Source organism: Oncorhynchus mykiss, chromosome 12 (genome assembly GCF_013265735.2).
Source record: "Oncorhynchus mykiss isolate Arlee chromosome 12, USDA_OmykA_1.1, whole genome shotgun sequence".
Lineage (NCBI taxonomy): Eukaryota > Metazoa > Chordata > Actinopteri > Salmoniformes > Salmonidae > Oncorhynchus > Oncorhynchus mykiss.
The window spans coordinates 82434044-82455321 of NC_048576.1; the positions used below are offsets into that span (position 1 = coordinate 82434044).

Genomic DNA, 21278 nt, shown 5'->3' on the forward strand with positions numbered 1-21278 from the left:
CCGTTTGTTCATCATGCTTGGCTGAGAAATCGACCGAAAAATACTTAAACTATAACGCCGAACTTTTTTCAAAATTTGCTCTATAATATCGACAGAAACATGGCAAACGTTGTTTAGGATCCATCCTAAAGGTGTTTTTAACATATGTATTCGATAATATATCCGTCGAGGCAATTGGTTTCTCATAAGAAACGATTGGAAAAATGGCTACCTCAGTATTTTACGCAAGATTTTCTCCGGGAGACACCATGTGACCACTCGCTATATATGGTCCCTTACAGCCATTCTCCAATGGAAATGCCTAAAAAGACGTCACAATGCTGTAGACACCTTGGGGAATGCGTGGAAAATGTAAGCTCATTCGTAGCTCATTCACAGCCATATGAGGAGTCATTGGCATGAGGCGGTTTAAAAAAATGTGGCACTTCCTGATTGGATTTTTATCTGGGTTTCGCCTGTAACATCAGTTCTGTGGCACTCACAGACAATATCTTTGCAGTTTTGGAAACGTCAGAGTGTTTTCTTTCCAAAGTTGTCAATTATATGCATAGTCGAGCATCTTTTCATGACAAAATATCTTGTTTAAAACGGGAACGTTTTCATCCAAAAATTAAAATAGTGCCCCCTATATCCAAGAGGTTAATATAAATCCACAAGCGTTCTATAAATACACTGAGTTTGAGTTTCTTACAACCAGACCTCAACCTCAACGAACACCATTGGGATGAATTGGAATGCCGACTGCGAGCCAGGCCTAATCGCCCAACATTGGTGCCCAATCTCACTAATGCTCTTGTGGCTGAACGGAAGAAAATCCCCGTAGCGATGTTCCAACATCTAGTGGAAAGCCTTCCCAGAAGAGTGGAGGCAGTTATAGTAGCAAAGGGGAAGACCAACTCCATATTTAATGCCCATGTTTTTTTGCCATATCACCCAGCCCTAGTGTGAGTTACTGTAGTGAGTAGAGGTTGACCGATTAATTAGTGCCTATTTCAAGTTTTCATAACAATCAGTATTTTTGAATGCCTATTTTGCCTTTTTAAATGTATTTATTTTTTAAACCTTTATTTAACTAGGAAAGTCAGTTAAGAACACATTCTTATTTTCAATTAAGGCCTAGGAACGATGGGCCTTGTTCAGGGGCAGAACGACAGATTTTCACCTTGTCTGCTCGGGGGACCCAATCTTGCAATCTTACAGTTAACTAGTCCACCGCTTGTAGTGGAAATTTCCTGTATTTACCAAATCATGAGAGCAAACCACACACAAGTCAGAGTTATCATAAAGTCCATCTTTAATTATATGAGCTCCATCACAACCCTGAGAGTCCTTACAAAACAGTTCTTAGTATCATTTATAGCCAAGACACACCTATCTCAACTCACATGACGAATAACAGATCTTAGGAACATTACAAAGGAAGACTTTACTTGAGAGAGGAGTATTCCATAGCCAGACAGCATTAGCTATAAATTATTGTTCAGTTTGCTCTCCTAAAACGAGGTTCTACTTCTCGTTCTTGGTATAACATAGTACATATACATCAATTGTCATTTTAGACACTCCCATTCTGGACAAGCTCACGGAGACACAGTGACTGGCACACAGACATTGTGGAGCCAAGAGATAATTGGTTCAGTTATAACTACACATGGTTGATGATATTACTTGTTTATCTAGCGTGTCCTGCGTTGCATATAATCGATGCAACGCAGGGGGATGATTTAACAAAAGCGCATTTGCGAAAAAAGCACAATCGTTGGACGACTGTGCCTAACCATAAACACCAATGCCTTTCTTAAAATCAATACACAGAAGTATATATTTTTAAACCTGCGTATTTAGCTGAAAGAAATCCAGGTTAGCAAGCAATATTAACCAGGTGAAATTGTGTCATTTCTCTTGCGTTAATTGCACGCAGAGTCGAGGTATATGCAACAGTTTGTGCAGCCTGGCTCATTGCGAACTAATTTGCCAGAATTTTACGTAATTATGACATAACATTGACGGTTGTGCAATGTAAGAAGAATATTTAGACTTAGGGATGCCACCCGTTAGATAAAATACCAAACGGTATGATAGTTTCCGGATTCGACCATATCAATGACCAAATGCTCATATTTCTGTGTTATTATGTTATAATTAAGTCTATGATTTGATAGAGCAGTCTGACTGAGCGATGGTAGGCAGCAGCAGGCTCGTAAGCATTCATTCAAACAGCACTTTCGTGCATTTTGCCAGCAGCTCTTCGCAAGCACAGCGCTGTTTATGACTTCAAGCCTAATGACTGGTGTAACCGATGTGAAATGGCTAGCTAGTTAGCGGGGTGCGGGCTAATAGTGTTTCAAACATCACTCGCTCTGAGACTTGGAGTAGTTGTTCTCCTTGCTTTGCAAGGGCCGCGGCTTTTGTGGAGCGATGGGTAATGCTGCTTCGAGTGTAGCTGTTGTCGATGTGTTCCTGGTTCGAGCCCAGGTAGGGGCGAGGAGAGGGACGGAAGCTATACTGTTACACTGGCAATACTAAAGTGCCTATAAGAACATCCAATAGTCAAAGGTTAATTAAATACAAATGGTATAGAGAGAAATAGTCCTATAAATACTATATTAACTACAACCTAAAACCTCTTACCTTGGAATATTGACGTCTCATGTTAAAAGGAACCACCAACTTCCATATGTTCTCATGTTCTGAGCAAGGAACTCAAATGTTAGCTTTTTTACATGGCACATATTGAACTTTCTTCTCCAACACTTTGTTTTTGCATTATTTAAACCAAATTGAACATGTTTCATTATTTATTTGAGGCTAAATTTAATTTTATTGATGTATTATGTTAAGGTAAAATAAGTGTTCATTCAGTATTGTTGTAATTGTCATTATTACAAATACATTTTTTAAAAACCGGACGATTTAATCGGTTTCGGCTTTTTTGGTCCTCCAATAATCGGTATCGGCGTTGAAAAATCATAATCGGTTGACCTCTAGCTACCACAAGGTCTTCCCGTGGGCAGGTAAGACTGTAAAGTACTTCAATATTCCTGGTCCTTGTTCCCCCTGGGATGCAGTCTTTACTACCATTGGAGACCTGTCTCCTCGTTCTCTCATTCTCTTTCTTTTTTTTTTCTTTCTCTTTCATTTTTCTCTTTCTCTCTCCTCTCTCTCTCTCCACTCTTTCTCTCTCCATTTGTGAGAATGCTGTTCATTGACTACTGCTCAGCGTTCAACACCATCGTCCCCTCCAAGCTCGTCACCAAGCTTAGGACCCTGGTACTGAACATCTCACTCTGAAGCTGGATCCTGGACTTCCTGACGGGCCGACCCCAGGTGGTGAAGGGTAGGCAACATCACGTCCACCAAACTGACCCTCAACATGGGGCCTCCACAGGGGTGTTCTAATCTCTAAGGACTTAAAATGGTCCACGTGCACAGTCATGAAGAAGGCGTGACGGCGCCTCTTCCCCCTCAGGAAGTTGAAAAGGTTTGGCAATGGGCCCTCAAATTCTCAAAAAGGTCTACAGCTGCGCTATTGGGAGCACCTTGACTATCTGCATCACTGCTTGGTACGGCAACAACACCGCCCTCGGTCGCATGGTGCTAGAGGATGGTGCGGACAGCCCCCTCGACTGGGGCCGAGTTCCCTGCCATCCAGGACCTCTATATCAGGCGGTGTGAAAGGAAGACCCGGACAATCATCAAAGACTCCAGCCCCCCAAGCCATAGATTGTTCTCTCAGCTCCACACAGCAAGTGGTACCAGTGCATCAAGTCTGACAACAACAGGGTCCTGAACAGCATCTATCCCCAAGCCATAACACTTCTAAATAGGTTCTAGGGAATATCTGAGTTGGCCCTTGTATTTATTTCTCTATGGCACGCTCACAGGACTCTACACACTCACGCACACTGACACTCCAACACACACACATTTATACTGAATCTACATACATGCACACACACTCACATACAATTATAAACAGAGTAGCAGCAGTGTAAATTATCATACACTGAGTATACAGAACATTAAGGACGCCTGTTCTTTCCATGAGACTGACGAGGTGAATCCAGGTGAAAGCTATGATCCCTTGTTGATGTCACTTGTTAAATCCACTTCAATCAGTGTAGATGAAGAGGAGGAGACCGGTTAAAGAAGGATTTTTAAACCTTAAGACAATTAAGACATGGGGTGTGTGTGTGCCATGCAGAGGGGGAATGGGCAATATAACATGTTTAAGTGCCTACGAACAGGTTATGGTAGTAGGTGCCAGGCGCACCGGTTTGTGTCAAGAACTGCAATGCGGCTGGGTTTTTCACGCTCAACAGTGTCCTGTGTGTATCAAGAATGGCCCACCACCCAAAGAACATCCAGCCGACTTGACACAACTGTGGCAAATATTTGGGTCTACATTGGCCAGAATCCCTGTGGAACGCTTTCAGCACCTTGTAGAGTCCATGCCCCAACGAATTTAGGCTGTTCTGAGGGCGAAAGGGGCGGGTTGCAACTCAATAATTAGGAAGAGGTTTCTAATGTTGGTTATACTCTGTGTATATCCTGATGCCAAGTCACCTTACAGTTGAAGTCGGAAGTTTACATACACCTTAGCCAAATACATTTAAACTGTTTTTCACAATTCCTTACATTTAATCTTGGTAAAAATTCCCTGTCTTAGGTCATTTAGGATCACCACTTTATTTTAAGAATGTGAAATGACAGAATAATGGTAGAGTGATTTATTTCAGCTTTTATTTCTTTCATCACATTCCCAGTGGGTCAGAAGTTTATACACACTCAATTAGTATTTGGTAGCATTGCCTTTAAATTGTTGGGTCAAATGTGTCGGGTAGCCTTCCACAAGCTTCCCACAATAAGTTGGGTGAATTCTGGCCCATTCCTCCTGACAGAGCTGGTGTAACTGAGTCAGATGTGTAGTCCTCCTTGCCACTCCAATACCTTGACTTCGTTGTCCTTAAGCCATTTTGCCACAACTTTGGAAGTATGCTTGGGGTCATTGTCCAAGCTTTAACTTCCTGACTGATGTATTGGGATGTTGCTTCAATATATCCACCAAATTTTCCTCCCTCATGATGCCATCAATTTTGTGAAGTGCACCAGTCCCTCCTGCAGCAAAGCACCCCCACAACATGATGCTGCCTCCCCCGTGCTTCACGGTTGGGATAGTGTTCTTCGGCTTGCACGCCTCCCCCCTTTTCTTCGAAATATAACGATGGTCATTATGGCCAAACGGTTCTATTTTTGTTTCATCAGACCAGAAAGATATTTCTCCAAAAAGTACGATCTTTGTCCCCATGTGCAGTTACAAACCGTAGTCTGGGTTTTTTATGGCGGTTTTGGAGCAGGGGCTACTTCCTTGCTGAGCGGACTTTCAGGTTAAGTCGATATAGGACTCGTTTTACTGTAGATATAGATACTTCTGTACCGGTTTCCTCAAGCATCTTCACAAGGTCCTTTGCTGCTGTTCTACAACATGATTGGAGTCCAACTGTGGTAAATTCAAATGATTGGACACTATCTGGAAAGGCACACAACTGCATATTTAAGGTCCCACAGTAGACAGTGCATGTCAGAGCAAAAACCAAGTCATGCGGTCGAAGGAATTGTCTGTAAAACTCAGAGACAGGATTGTATTGAGGCACAGATCTGGGAAAGGGAAACATTTCTGCAGCATTGAATGTCCCCAAGAACAGAGGCATCCATCTTTCTTAAATGGAAGAAGTTTAGAACCACCAAGACTCTTCCTGGAACTGGCCGCCCGGCTAAACTGAGCAATCAGGAGAAGGGCCTTGATTAGGGAGGTGACCAAGAACCCAATGGTCACTCTGACAGAGCTCCAGACATCCTCTGTGGAGATGGATGAACCTTCCAGAAGGACAAGCATCTCTGCAGCTCTCCACCACTCAGGCCTTTATGGTAGAGGGGCTTGACAGAGTGCACTCCTCAGTAAAATGCACATGACAGGCTGCTTGGAGTTTGCCAAAAGTCACGTAAAGACTCTGACCATGAGAAACAAGATTATCTTGTCTGATGAAACCAAGATTGAACTCTTTGGCCTGAATGCCCAGAGTTATGTCTGGAGGAAACCTGGTACCATCCCTGGTGGCAGCATCATTCTGTGGGGATGTTTTCAGCAGCAGGGCTTGAGAGACTAGTCAGGATCGAGGGAAAGCTGAACGGAGCAAAGTACAGAGAGATCCTTGTTAAAAAAACCTGCTCCAGAGCGCTCAGGACCTCAGACTGGGGTGAAGGTTCACCTTCCAACAGGACAACGACCCTAAGCACACAGCAAAGACTGCACAGGAGTGGCTTAGGGACAAGTCTCTGAACGTCCTTGAGTGTTCCAGCAAGAGCCCGGACTTGAACCTGAACTAACATCTCTGGAGAGACCTGAAAATAGCTGTGCAACGGCGCACCCCATCCAACCTGGCAGAGCTTGAGATGATCTGCAGGGAAGAAAGGGAGGAACGCTCCAAATACAGGTGTGCCGAGCTTGTAGCATCATACCCAATAAGACTCGAGGCTGTAATCGCTGTCAAAGGTGCTACAACCAAGTACTGAGTAAAGGATCTGAATACTTAAGTAAATGTGATATTTATTTATGAACTTATTTTTGCTTTGTCATAATGGGTAACAATGTGCAAATAGTCTATGGGGTCTGAATACTTTGTAAATGCATAGTACGTACCTCACTCTAGCATCCCTGCACTCAAACTGACCCTGTGCATAGCTTACTTATGTTCTTTTTTTTCTTGTGTGTTTTTGTTCTACCTTATGTCATTTTTAGTGCTTCATTGATATTTATTACTTACTGCATATTTGGGTTTGGAGTGTGCAAGAAAGGAATTTCACTGTTCTAGTGCATTTGACATTAAAACTTGAAACCTCATCTCTCCTTCCTTCCTTCCCTCTCTCTCCTTGTCTTGGCCACATGGTCCTGTCCTGCTTCTGAGAGAGAGGGAACGCCCCAGAGCCCATTGCTCTGGGGCATTTAGCCCCCCCCCCCCCCCCCCCAATATCACCCCTCATCCCTTCCCTGTCTCCTGGTTTTGCTCCTCTCCCTTCTCTTGTTTCCTCCTCACTGCTCCCTCCTCTCCCTTCCTTTGCTCTACGCCTCCCCTCTTTTTTATATCTCTCCCTCTCCTCATCATCTCTGCTCGCAGGTATTTAATGAAAGGATAGTTTCTCTCTCTCTCTCTCTCTCCTGCTCGCTCTCTCTCTCGTTCTCTCACTCTCTCGTGTTTGCTCTCTCTCTCGTTCTCTCACTCTCTCGTGTTCGCTCTCTCTCTCTCTCTCTCTCTCTCTCTCTCTCTCGCGAACGAGAGGGCGAACGAACGAATGAACGAGAGGGCGAACGAACGAATGAACGAGAGGGCGAACGAACGAATGAACGAGAGGGAGACGGAGGGAGGGAGGGAGGGAGAGGGGCTGACGGGCAGATTTGGATGGATAGAAGTTTAGGAGAAGTGTTTTTACTTTCTTCACTTTTCTAATGAGACACCCTGGTAAATGGCTGGTCTCTCTGTCTCTCGCATCTCTGACAGGGCTCATACTAACCTCACTCACCAAGGTCACAGTTTAAATACACTGTATGGATCTAGTTTAAAAGCAGTGTAATATATGGAACTCTAGCGCCGGTCCTGGAGAACTAATTGTATGCAGGATTTTGTTCCAAAACCAGCTGGGATGAAGCAAAACCTGCACACCAGTAGTTCTCAAGGACCGTAGTTTTCCACCCCTTACATACGTTTGTTGGAGAACTTCCTCATAAAATGTACTGTATCTCTGCCTAAGGGGTTTTGCTTACTGTTAAGTGTGGCTAGCTCTATTCAGAAAGTTGAACAGAAGTGTCTTTCGGATACTCAGTCATCCTAAATTGGTAAGTCAGTGGTCCACCTTTAGGCAGACAGTTGTGTCAGTGTCAGAGAGCCTCGGCTGGTGGGCATGATGGGGTTGTTTAACCCACTCTGTCACCTCAGGGAGTGAATGAACCACTGAAGGGTTTTCTCATTCTACCCCAGCATAACTCTTACTTCATAACAGTGATGATACAATAGTGCTTCTAGTCTCATCCTAACCACCCTACAGCCTCTTTGTATCCACAGAGCTTTCTTTCTATCTTTCTCTCTCTCCTCCGTATCCTCTCTCTCCTCTTTTTATCTCCATCGTCTCCTCCCAGGGAGTGTGTAAATAAATGAGGTGGGTGCTGATGTTCAGCTGTTTCCTTCTCTTACTCCTGCTCTTTCTCTCTCGCTCTCTCTCGTTCTCCTGGCTGTCTGTGGGTAAGCACTTTGCTGGGTGACAGCGCCCATCCTTCACAGGGCCCTGCCATATGCCACGCTGCTGTCAGAGGAGACTGCTGCAGATGCTCCAGCTGCTCTCTTCACCCCTATCTACCTCCCTACACACCTCCCTTTCTCACCTCACACACCTCCCCAAAACTGAGACAGGTAGATGTGTAGAGGCTCAGTGAGACTGAGACACAAAGTGAGAGACTTGGTTAGGGAGGATAGACAGAGAAAGAATGGGAAGGATGGAAGATGGGTGTAAGAGGGTGGAAATAGTTTGAGAGGAGATGTAACAGGGTTTGGAGTAGGCTTGGGTGGTATCCAGATTTTCATATTGTCATATCGCCCTTCTCATATACCAGGATTTACGGTATAACCGGCATAGCACACAAGTGGGTGCTAAAAACACAAGAAAAGCCCATCGGGCCTGTATTACCAGAATGCTAACAAAATTAGCACAAACTACTATAATAGTGAAATCACATAGCTAAATGCTAACGGGCAAAAACGGATAAACTATTTGCAAAGACTGGCAAACCCAGCTCGTAAAGTTATACAAGCATAGCGACTAGCTACCGGCTATCATTTTCGATCTGTATGGACATTGACAAGCGAAAGTGAACAAGATAAATTGTGCAAATTAACAAAGTTGTGATGCTTGCTTTTCTGAAGGAAGAGAACCATGTGTACATGGAGAAGAGGGAACACTAGTAGGAAGCACAGGGGAAAAAATAACTCATCCAGAGATCTTTGACTTCTGGCAGAAAGCCATACTAAGATAACTGATGGAAAACATTGAGTAGTGAATTGCACATAAGTGTAAGTACATCACCTCATTGCGCTGCACAACAGAGACTCACTGATAGATATAGAATGCTATGGATTCACCACATGGCTTTCTCCCGCTGTGCTGTTTATAAACAAACACGTGACTGGCTCAACTGTTCTGGGGAACTACGATAAGCTTCATCATTTAAAATGTGACAGGTGAAATGAAGAAAGCTTTATCTCCTAATGTATTGCACATGTGGACTGCGGGTAACAACTTAAAAAGTGGCTACAAATATGAACATTTATTGAAAGAGTTTGAATAAATATTTTTGAATATTGGCAGAACCATTCCGTGGCTTTTTCCAAATACACCGCTATACGATATACCGCCCGAGCCTTGTTTGGAGAAGGGAGAGAGCGAGGGTAGAATGGCGTAGGCGACAGAGAGAATAAGTGAGGGAAATAAAGCAAGATGACACTTGAGAGAAAGAAAGAGGGTTAGAGACCCAGTAACTGAGACGGACAGATGAATAGTGATAGATGGAGAGAAGGTGAGAGAGGAGAAAAGTGCCTTTGTTTCATGTTGATCCTCATGGGGCGGCAGGTAGCCTAGTGGTTAGAGCGTTGGACCAGTAACCGAAAGGTTGCAAGATTGAATCCCCGAGCTGACAAGGTAAAAATCTGTCCTTCTGCCCCTGAACAAGGCAGTTAACCCACTGTTCCTAGGCCATCATTGAAAGTAAGAATTTGTTCTTAACTGACTTGCCCAGTTAAATGTAAAAAGTTACAAGAAGCTTGATCTTTCAAGCTAATGTTAGCCGTTTAGCAAAACCTAGCTGGAGAGAATTTGTCCCATCTTAGATAATTAACTTAATAGTTATAAGATATATAGCTGGCAAACATTAGTAGTGAATATCATACAAGTGTAACTTGATCACCTCTCTTCAGTTGCACTGCAAGGAGTGACTGGTCTCATTGTGCTTCTTTATAAACAAACACACGTGACAGCTGTTTTGGAAAACAAATACTGGTAAGCTTCATAATGAAAAATAATGTAACAGTCAAAATAATGAATGTAATCTGCTTTGTCTGTTACCTAGTGCTCAAGTTGACTGCATGTATTTATATGAAATGTACAAATATTCAAATTTGCTTAAAACGGTATCGTACGAGGGTATTTAGAAACCCTAGTTTCGAGGCCTCCTCATTCAGGTTGAGAACAAGCTACACCTTGACGCAACAACACCAACAGATCTTTAAACCCAATCCCCAAAAACTTTAGTTCTTATAAAAAATGAAGCACCAAGTAACTGTCTTTCTCCCGTGCTCCTCCAGATCGTTTCCTTCAAGCGCTGTTAAATCGGGCCTCCGTCTCAAAGCTATCAGTTTAGTGTCTCTGTGATCTTCCAGCAGAGAAAACACAACTAGTTTCAAGGGACCTGAATGGCTGGCCTGCCTGTTTTCCTGCATCCGTGTGTCTGCGTCGGTCTGTCTGCATTTCTCTCTGCCACCCAGGCAGTTGTTTGTCTCTGTGGAAGAACAAGGCTGGCGAGACAACAGTAACACATGGCTCCGAAACAATGGGAAACTGGCTGCTGTGGCTCCGGTCCTCTCTCTCTCTCTCTCTCTCTCTCTCTCTCTCTCTCTCTCGTGCGCGTCGTTCACCAGCTTGACTTCAAATCATGCATGAAATATGCCTCTGCCCCCATCTGTGTGTCGATCCACTCGATCCAAAACGTCTGTGGCGGAAGGGTGCAGGTGCAGGCTGGTCTGCTGAAATACCCAGTACCCTGGTGTGAATGGTGTCTCCACGGACTCAATGGAATGCTCATCAGTAGTGTTAACTGTCACTCACCGTCTAAAGTATGGGAATAATTTGTCTCATCCGCTATGAGGCTTTAATGGGTTGCCAGCAGGGTTGACTGGTATGTTTTGCCCCAGTTAAGCACCTAGATTTACGTCATTTGGTTTAATGTCTGCATGTGTGAGCGTGGGCTTTTAGATGTGTGTGGCCTTATTTTGGGGTTTGCTGATACCTCTGAGGAAAGTATGTTTATAAAGACAGCGTGTTTGCATTCAATATAGTTTGTGTGTCTTGAGCAGTGCTGTTTACTCTGGTTGACTGGAGAGCAGCTGGAGAGAGAACGGATGAAGGGCCAGTCATGCATTATAAAAAGCTGCTGATGAGTTCTGCGCTCGGGGGTTCAGACGACAAGTTTAAAAGATCACACACCTATTAAGGCAGAGCTGAGGAAAGGTGTGTGTGCGTGTGACCCAGTCTGCTCTGGATTGATCAGAGAAGAGTCTCATATTGAACATAAGACACAGTGGAGGGAAAAGAGAGTGTTCCATAACTTAATGAACTTGATTTGCAAATTTTTTGGGGACCATTTCACTCATGGCGTACTGTAAATCTATTAACAGACACGTAGAGGAGTAAAAGAGACTGACGCAGAAATGAATGAATCTTCTGGGCTCTGAGATTCCATCGCAACTGTCTGGTCTGCAGAGATCAAGAGGGCTGCTGTGAGTTGATAGAGAAACCAGCAGGTCAGGGGTTAAGGCCATTAATGAACATCGCCACCATAATGATAGTAATATACGGCCTTGCTGACGAGGATGATGGTGATGATTGTTGAACATGCTGGTGATGAAGATGATGACAGGAGAACGTGACTGAGTGGTGAAGACAGAGAGTAGTTTAGTCAGTGTGTGTAAATAGGAGCTAGCTGCAGAGCTACAGCAAAGTGTTGTTTCCACCTGGTTAGTTGATGGAATAATGGGCCAGGTTAGCCAGTGTGATTAGCCTAGCGTGGCTAGCCTAGCGCGGCTTGCCGTGCTATACAGCGGCTGAGTGCACCGCCATGCTTATTTATACCAACAGACACACATAAAACAGAACCACTCCCATCTGTATTTACCACTATATATAATGAGTTCGGCCCAATTGGCACTCTATTCCCTACAGTCAAAAGTTGAGCACTATATAGGGAATAGGGTGCTATTTGAGACACGGCCATACAGAGTGCATCTCAACAGACCCAGTGCTGTCTGTGTTGACTTACCTGTTCCCTCCCTCTTACTCAGTCTCCAGTTGACCTCTTTTAATATGCCTCCTATACTGTCTTCTTTCTCCTTCTCATCTCCATCTTCATCTCTCCTCCACACGTCTGTCTCTCCCAGTCCTTGTAGTTGCTAATCAGTGTCTTATGAGTGCCTTGTGGGTGTACTCTTGAGTGAGTGTGTGTGTGTGGAGATGGATGTACATCATTCATACTAAAGTCCCCCTGGAGTGTGATTTATGGAGCCAGCTGTGGGTACCAGACTGTGCCACACACACAGTGATACACAATACTCATGGTCACAATGCTCTCCTCTCAACATCACCATTTCCTTTGTACTGTGTCCCTGTAATGTCATCACAGGAAATGAGCTTGTGTTTATGAGAGTCTATTTCCTCCTTGGGATCCTATACCCTCCTATTATTTCTCTCTGTCTGTCACCCTGTCCTGCCTTTTTCTCCCAGTCTTTTATTCTCCATGTCTAACCCACCCGCCCTGTCTTTCTCTCCCCTCCAGGCTAACACTTACACCTCCATCAGGAGCAAACAAGGGTCCTTGACATTCAATTTCCTGCTTGCCACACACTTTTTCATTGTGTGTTTTTCTCCCCTTTCGTCTCTGCCTGAGTCAGATGGGCAGACAGAGGGACGGGCGGACTGAGGAACGGAGAGAGGAACAGACAGAGAGGGGGACAGGGAGGGTGTTTTTCATGGGGGGCAGCCTCCGTCCCTCCCTGTCTGAACAGCCCAGTAGCAAGGTCACCTTACTGGGAGCCATGACACAGCTTTTTCATATTTTTTGGGGAACCGTTTCAGTGTCTTAGGAATTCTGCTTTAAAATGTTTGGATTCTTCTTGGAAATTGTTGGGCGATGTTTGGTTCTTTACTTCTATGGTATTAAAGGTTGCTGATAACCTAGTGTCTGTGTGGACGTGTTTAACTATACTTGTGGGGACCAGAAGTCCCCACAAGAACAGTAAACGAACACAAACTGGGGACATTTTGTTAGTCCCCACAGTGTCAAATGCTATTTCTAGGGGGTTTAGGGTTTAGGTTAGAATTAGTGTTAAGGTTAGGAGGGAAAATAGGATCTTGAATGGTACTACATTTTGTGTCCCAACAAGGTTAGTTGTACAAGACTGTGTGTGGGGCGCACACTGTCCTGTAGTGAGATAAATTAGTATGTTCGATGTTGTCTTGAACAGGTGGCTAAGCCAGCATGGAGAATATATACACACACACACACACCCTAATGATTAATAGACTGAGTCAAGTCCCTGTCTAGTTTGTGAGTGGATGTGGTAAATGAGCAGAGCACACGTTAATTGTTGGAGGTGTGTGTTTGCATGGCAGCTTTATTTAACGGTTGATGTATTGATTGGTGTGGCAGAGATCATCTGTTAATGGCTGGTCTTCCTGTATATGATTTGATGTGTGTGTTGTCTGATTTGTCCATTAGAATGTGTAAGGTGATAGACGGTCTAATACCGCTGATGTCTGTCTGTCTGTCTGGTTACTGTAATGTATACAGTGTGAGTAGACTGACTGACTGATCTTCCCTCTGTCTTTTTCTTTCTTTCTGTTTTTTTTCTTATTTTTTCCTTTTTCTCTCTCCTCTCCTGTCTCTCCGTCTAACTCTCCCTCCCTGTAGGTGAGTGTGGTGCAGGACTCTGTGAACATCTCAGGTCAGAACACTATGAACATGGTGAAGGTGCCAGACTGCAGGCTGGCCGATGAGCTGGGAGGGCTTTGGGAACACTCCCGCTTCACTGACTGCTCCCTGTGTGTGGCGGGACAGGAGTTCCAGGCACACAAAGCCATCCTGGCAGGTAAGACTACTTTTGTCTCGCACGCCACGCACGTGCATACTGACCACACAGAACACCGGACCCACTTCTTACAGATATTGACACATCAATGACAGAAACACAGACTATGGGCTCTATTGTATCAAACCTAACGCAATGTTAAGTCTTAGCGCTGTCGGTAGTAGTAGAAATATTTTAGCAATTTTCACAACCAGAATAATGGCCACAGTAGCTGGCGGTGGAGCGAAAGTTCTGGACTTATAAAACACATTGTAGGTGTGTCGAGGCTTGGCCCCACACTGACCAATCGGAACGTGCTCTATGGCTAAATGTGTAGTTGCTTAAAGTTGTTTATTTACTGTCTGTTATGTATAGCGTTGTCATCAACTCCAATTCGAATATTAGTCCGTTATAGCCTAATTCGTTAAATATCCTTCCCCATATTTGCTAAATATTTTCAACATGTTTGCATTCCACATTGTTTTAATTGCATTGCTTTAATATGTAATTACACGATTAAACATAGGCTATAGCATTCACACCGATATAGGGGCTAGGCCTACTGTAAATTGCAGTGTGGTCATGCCAAACATAGTCAATAAGCAAGACTAAATTCACTTGGCTATCGATAAGGCCGAAAAAGAAAGTGTATAATTCTAATAACTAAACAGCAGGGCCTCCTGAGTGGCGCAGCGGTCTAAGGCACTGCATCGAAGTGTTGTGGCGTCATTACAGCCTGGTGTTTGATACCCCGGTCAACAGCACTGCACCCCCCACAGCAACTCGTCCAAGCCTTCCCCATTTCTCTTTCTCCCAAATCCAGTCAGCTGATGTTCTGAAAGAGCTGCAAAATCTGGACCCCTACAAATCAGCCGGGCTAGACAATCTGGACCCTTTCTTTCTAAAATGAGCTGCCGAAATTGTTGTCACCCCTATTACTAGCCTGTTCAACCTCTCTTTCGTGTCGTCTGAGATTCCCAAAGATTGGAAAGCAGCTACTGTCATCCCCCTCTTCAAAGGGGGGGACACTCTTGACCCAAACTGCTACAGACCTATATCTATCCTACCCTGCCTTTCTAAGGTCTTCGAAAGCCAAGTCAACAAACAGATTACTGACCATTTCGAATCTCACCATACCTTCTCTGCTATGCAATCTGGTTTCAGTGCCGGTCATGGGTGCACCTCAGCCACGCTCAAGGTCCTAAACAATATCTTAACCGCCATCGATAAGAAACATTACTGTGCAGCCGTATTTATTGATCTGGCCAAGGCTTTCGACTCTGTCAATCTCCTCATCAGCAGACTCGACAGCCTTGGTTTCTCAAATGATTGCCTCGCCTGGTTCACCAACTACTTCTCTGATAGAGTTCAGTGTGTCAAATCGGAGGGTCTGCTGTCCGGACCTCTGGCAGTCTCTATGGGGGTGCCACAGGGTTCAATTCTTGGACCAACTCTCTTCTCTGTATACATCAATGATGTCGCTCTTGCTGCTGGTGAGTCTCTGATCCACCTCTACGCCTCCAATTGCTCTTAAATACAAGTAAAACTAAATGCATGCTCTTCAACCGATCGCTGCCTGCACCTGCCCGCCTGTCCAACATCACTACTCTGGACGGCTCTGACTTAGAATACGTGGACAACTACAAATACCTAGGTGTCTGGTTAGACTGTAAACTCTCCTTCCAGACCCACATCCAACATCTCCAATCCAAAGTTAAATCTAGAATTGGCTCCCTATTTCGCAACACAGCATCCTTCACTCATGCTGCCAAACATACCCTTGTAAAACTGCCCATCAAACCAATCCTCGACTTCGACGATGTCATTTACAAAATAGCCTCCAATACCCTACTCAACAAATTGGATGCAGTCTATCACAGTGCAATCCGTTTTGTCACCAAAGCCCCATATACTACCCACCATTGGGACCTGTACGCTCTCGTTGGCTGGCCCTCGCTTCATACTCGTCGCCAAACCCACTGGCTTCATGTAATCTACAAGACCCTGCTAGGTAAAGTCCCCCCTTATCTCAGCTCGCTGGTCACCATAGCATCACCCACCTGTAGCACGCGCTCCAGCAGGTATATATCTCTGGCCACCCCCAAAACCAATTCTTTCTTTGGCTGCCTCTCCTTCCAGTTCTCTGCTGCCAATGACTGGAACGAACTACAAAAATCTCTGAAACTGGAGACTCATATCTCCCTCACTAGCTTTAAGCAGCAACTGTCAGAGCAGCTCACATTACTACACCTGTACATAGCCCACCTATAATTTAGCCCAAACAACTACCTCTTTCCCTACTGTATTTTATTTATTTATTTATCTTGCTCCTTTGCACCCCATTATTTTTATTTCTACTTTGCACATTCTTCCATTGCAAAACTACCATTCCAGTGTTTTACTTGCTATATTGTATTTACCTTGCCACCAAGGCCTTTTTTTGCCTTTACCTCCCTTCTCACCTCATTTGCTCACATTGTATATAGACTTGTTTAGACTTTATTATTGACTGTATGTTTGTTTTACTCCATGTGTAACTCTGTGTTGTTGTATCTGTCGAACTGCTTTGCTTTATCTTGGCCAGGTCGCAATTGTAAATGAGAACTGGTTCTCAACTTGCCTACCTGTTTAAATAAAGGTTAAATAAAAAATACAAATAAAAATATTTGCACATCTACAGATAGTAGTTGTGGTCTCAACTTTTGCGAGTTAGAATAGTAGAATACACAAGGTGAAATTTTTAAATGTTTTTATCAGCAGTTATAGATCTGTCATTCTCATTGAAAGCAAGTCGAGGAAGCGGTAGATCTGTTCAATGTACACTATTTCTATGCTACCCGCCCTTAAGTTTGTTTTTGTCTTTCTTTTGGTTTTGTACAACAGCTTTAAACAGCTGAAAATACATTATTTTTTGATAATGATATATATAATATAAGACAGGTAAATTACCAACCCTTGCGTCAGGGTTGGAAAATAGTGGAGTGCTGGCTTTTTGAAGTTGAAATTGCCAAAGAGCAGGCTGTTAATGGCAGCTGCAAATAGAGCCCCATGGCTGAGTATCTGACTGAAACTTTCAGGAACTCTCCCTGTGGAGAATGGGAATGGCTGTCAATTATCCAGTCATTTTGAGACATTTTAATTGTGTGCTACTGTGGCATTGGGGTCTTCACTCTCTCTCTCCACCCCCTCATCTGGCTCTCTGCACCTCCCTCTCACTTTTTCTCCTTTTCCCTCGCTTCTTCCGCTACCTGGGTTAGGTGACACCCACTCCCCTCATTGTTCTCCCTCTCCACCACCGTTCCTGTGACAACTCTCCGGTCCGTTAATCACTGTGGAAACGGACAGAGCAGGATCAAAAGGGCTGTGGAAGGGTGTGTGCTGGCTGAGCGGAACGCTTTAAATTGGCTTCTTATTGGTCATGTGATCTAAAACAGTGTGTGGTGCTTCTCTCTCTGTCTACTGCAGAACGAGCTTGGCACTGCATCTCTAATACCCTCACACAGCTATGGTACAACACTCACACAAAACAACTCTCAGCTATGGAACAACACTCACAGCAAAACAACTCTCAGCTATGGAACAAAACAACTCTCAGCTATGGAACAACACTCACAACAAAACAACTCTCAGCTATGGAACAAAACAACTCTCAGCTATGGAACAACACTCACAACAAAACAACTCTCAGCTATGGAACAGGACTCACAACAAAACAACTCTCAGCTATGGAACAGGACTCACAACAAAACAACTATCAGCTATGGAACAAAACAACCCTCAGCTATGGAACAACACTCACAGCAAAACAACTCTCAGCTATGGTACAACACTCACACAACAACTCTCAGCTATGGTACAACACTCACACAAAACAACTCTCAGCTATGGAACAGGACTCACACAAAACAACTCTCAGCTATGGAACAACACTCACAACGAAACAACTCTCAGCTATGGAACAACACTCACAACGAAACAACTCTCAGCTATGGAACAACACTTCAGGTGTCCTACTCCCAAGCACACTAGTCTCATACTGTCATATAGAGGAATCCCATTTCTTTATTAGAAAAACACATGTAGACTATGAAACAATTATTAGCCATTAAGAATGGCTGTCAATTATTGAGTCATTTTGAGCCATTTTAATTGTGTGCTGCTGTGGGGTTGGGTTTCTCTATCTCTCTCTCTCTGACAAATCTCTGAATTAAACAACGCTATATGGTTCAGTACGTCACAAATTACAGCCTATTCCCTAGTGTGCTACCCTGGTCAAAAATAGTGCACTATATAGGAAATAGGGTGCCATTTGGGGCACATCCTGAGAGCTGGTGCATTAGGCCTTGGGAGTAGCAGTAGCAGGACGGTGTGTACCGGAGGCTGTTCGTTCTTTCCACAGACCCTGTGGCAGGCAGAAAGACAGACAGATTGGAGACACATTAGCCAACTAAACTATTCTCTCTCCTTCTCTCGCTCACTTGCTCTATCAATCTATCCATGTTCAAATTACCTCAACTAACCTGTACCCCTGCACATTGACTTGGTACCGGTACCCCCTGTATATAGCCTCGTTATGTAACTTTTTATTTGATTTGATATTTTCTTAACTCCATTTCTTGAACTGCATTGTTGGTTAAGGGCTTGTAAGTAAGCATTTGTATTCGGCGCATGTGACATACATTTTGATGTGCTCTCTCTACCCCCCCCCCCCCCCCCCCCCCTCCAGCCCGATCGCCAGTGTTCAGTGCCATGTTTGAACATGAGATGGAGGAGAGTAAAAAGGTGAGTGTTGTAGACAGTGTTGTGACCTGAACAGTCCTGTGTCTCAGTGGGGAGGTTCTTCACATATCTTTCTCTCTGTTGCATCATCACTAGTTCAGACAGGGATGTGTCTACACGGTTACTGTACCCTTCCAGAATGTTGCCTCTGTCTGCATGGAGTTGGCAGGCTCACTGTAAGATCTGTAACTGTAGGATTTGTGGGAGTTTGACCAAAATAGATCCTTGTTAGGTGTGTGTGTGAGCCCCCTGCCATGGTGGGTCCTGCTCATCTGATAGGGAGGTGGTGAGATTGAATGGTGGTGATTTAGAGGTCGTGTTGGCAGAATATTGATGCGGGCCCTGCTCAAATTTGGAAATGATAAAGCACACAGCGAGGAAATGCATCTTAATTGCTATATAAGTGGGCGTCTTCATCAGGGAGAGGGGGAGGAATGTGTCCCCATATGATAGAGAAAACAGATTCACCAGTCTATAGAGGGAGAATGAATGTGTTTGTAAATAAACACAATAATAGCCCAGCCTTGTGCCTGTTTGTATGTATTGGTAGACTCTGTTTGTGTGTGTTTGTGTTGGTAGACTCGTGTGTGTGTGTGTGTGTGTGTGTGTGTTGGTAGACCATGAAAGATCACATGTGTACTCTCTGTACAGGATGAATGTTTGTGTTTGTTGGTGATAAACAAACACATGTATGTCTGTGCTAATGTGTAATGGGTTGATTTGTAGTGTGCTGTTTTGTTAGTGTCCAGAGTGGAACATTAATGTGCTCTGAGCTGTCTGTATACCCGGCCTGACCCTGCTGAAATACCTCAGGTCGCCGTGACGATGATAAAGCAGCAACATAATTGGTTTACTGCCTTGTTCTGCCTCTCGGAGCGGAGAAAAGGGTTCAGGTTACCGTGCCGACGAGCGATAAAGAGCGTTGCCGTTGGCTGCAGGCACCGTTCGTTGGGAACGAATTCTCCGGATTAATTCCAGGAATCGACTGTGGGGGGGAATACATCTCAAATGTCGTTTTCAATTTTGGGGTTGAACGTGTTCAGACTGTTTCAGAGGTGTTCTGGTGCTCTGGTCTGCTCACAACTATTTGGTGTGTGTTTTATGGGTTTAGACATGGTGGGTGACATGAATGATAAAGTAGATAGTAAAATTAGCTTTACCTAAGCAAAAATATAAACCCAGCGATTTTACAGAGTTACAGTTCATAAGGAAATCTCTCAATTGAAATCAATTAATTAGGCCCAAATCTGTGGATTTCACATGATTGGGCAGGGGCGTAGCCTTGGGTGGGCCTGGGAGGGCATAGGCCCACCCACTGCGGAGCCAGTCCCAGGCCCAGCAAATCAGAATTTGTTTCTCCCCACAAAAGGGCTTTATTACAGAATTACAGACAGACAAACACTCCTCAGCACCCCCTTCCTCTTCCCCCCTGACTGTCCCACGGGTGTAGAATCCAGATGTGGAGTTCCTGGGACGGCGTGGTTACACATGGTCTGCTGTTGTAAGGCCTTTTGGATATATTGCCAAATTCTCTAAAATGGCGTTTAAGGTGGCTTATGGTAGAGAAATGAACATTCAAATCTCTGGCAACAGCTCTGGTGCACATTCTTGCAGTCGCCATGCTAATTGCACGCTCCCTCAAACCTTGAGACATCTGTAACATTGTTTTGTGACAAAACTCACATTTTTAGAGTGGCCTTTATTTTCCCCAGCACAAGGTGCACCTGTGTAATGTTCATGCTATTCAATCTGCTTCTTGATATGCCGCACCTGTCAGGTGGATGGATTATCTTGGCCAAGGAAAAATGTTCACGAACAGAAATGTAAACTAATTTTGTGCACAAATTAACTTTTTGTGTGTATGGAACATTTCTGGGATCTTATATTTCAGCTCATGAAACATGGGACCAGCACTTTGCATGTTGCGTTTATATTTTTGTTCAGTGTAGATAGTTAACTTCACCTATCTGAAATGAGTTAAGCAGACTGCATCATGGAAAGACTGCTGGAACAGGATCACAGTCAATGGAGTGCTCATAATGGGTCTGATGTTGGGAAGTTGTGGTAATATAGGCTCTGAGCACTGCCCTGGGTCTCTTCTCTCCTCCTCCAGAACCGTGTGGAGATCAACGATGTGGAGCCCGAGGTGTTCAAGGAGATGATGTGCTTCATCTACACGGGCAAAGCCCCCAACCTGGACAAGATGGCTGACGACCTGCTGGCTGCGGCTGACAAGGTTAGTGTGGGTGGAGGAGGAATGAGGAGGTGTGTATATCGTATCTGATATCATATTGTATGGATGAGTGAGTATATCATATGTTATGTTCACTGGCCTACAGTATTATGTTATGTTTGTGTGTGAGGTGTATGAGATGCTATGTACCATATGTAGTGGTCCTGTGTGCAGAATGATGCTAGGTCTTTGTGAGGTGTATGTGAATCTAAATAAATGAACTGAATGTGGCAGAATTCAACCTCCATAACTTCCTTGGTTTTCTGTCAACATATTTGAGTAATTGCTAGGACCCCAGATCTGTTGATGCGCGAACAAACACACAC

At 44.2% G+C, this 21278-nt stretch overlaps 1 protein-coding gene across 2 annotated transcripts in view; it reads left to right on the forward strand.

Annotated features, from left to right (window-relative positions):
* The window catches only part of LOC110538651 (speckle-type POZ protein), an 86366-nt gene that overhangs the window by 57745 nt on the left and 7343 nt on the right, over positions 1-21278 (forward strand). For both annotated transcript variants that reach the window (XM_021625605.2, XM_036938797.1), the window contains 3 exons: positions 13784-13961; positions 18667-18722; positions 20833-20955. In XM_021625605.2, the coding sequence (XP_021481280.1) occupies positions 13784-13961; positions 18667-18722; positions 20833-20955 (357 nt within the window). The remainder of the gene's footprint in view (positions 1-13783; positions 13962-18666; positions 18723-20832; positions 20956-21278) is intronic.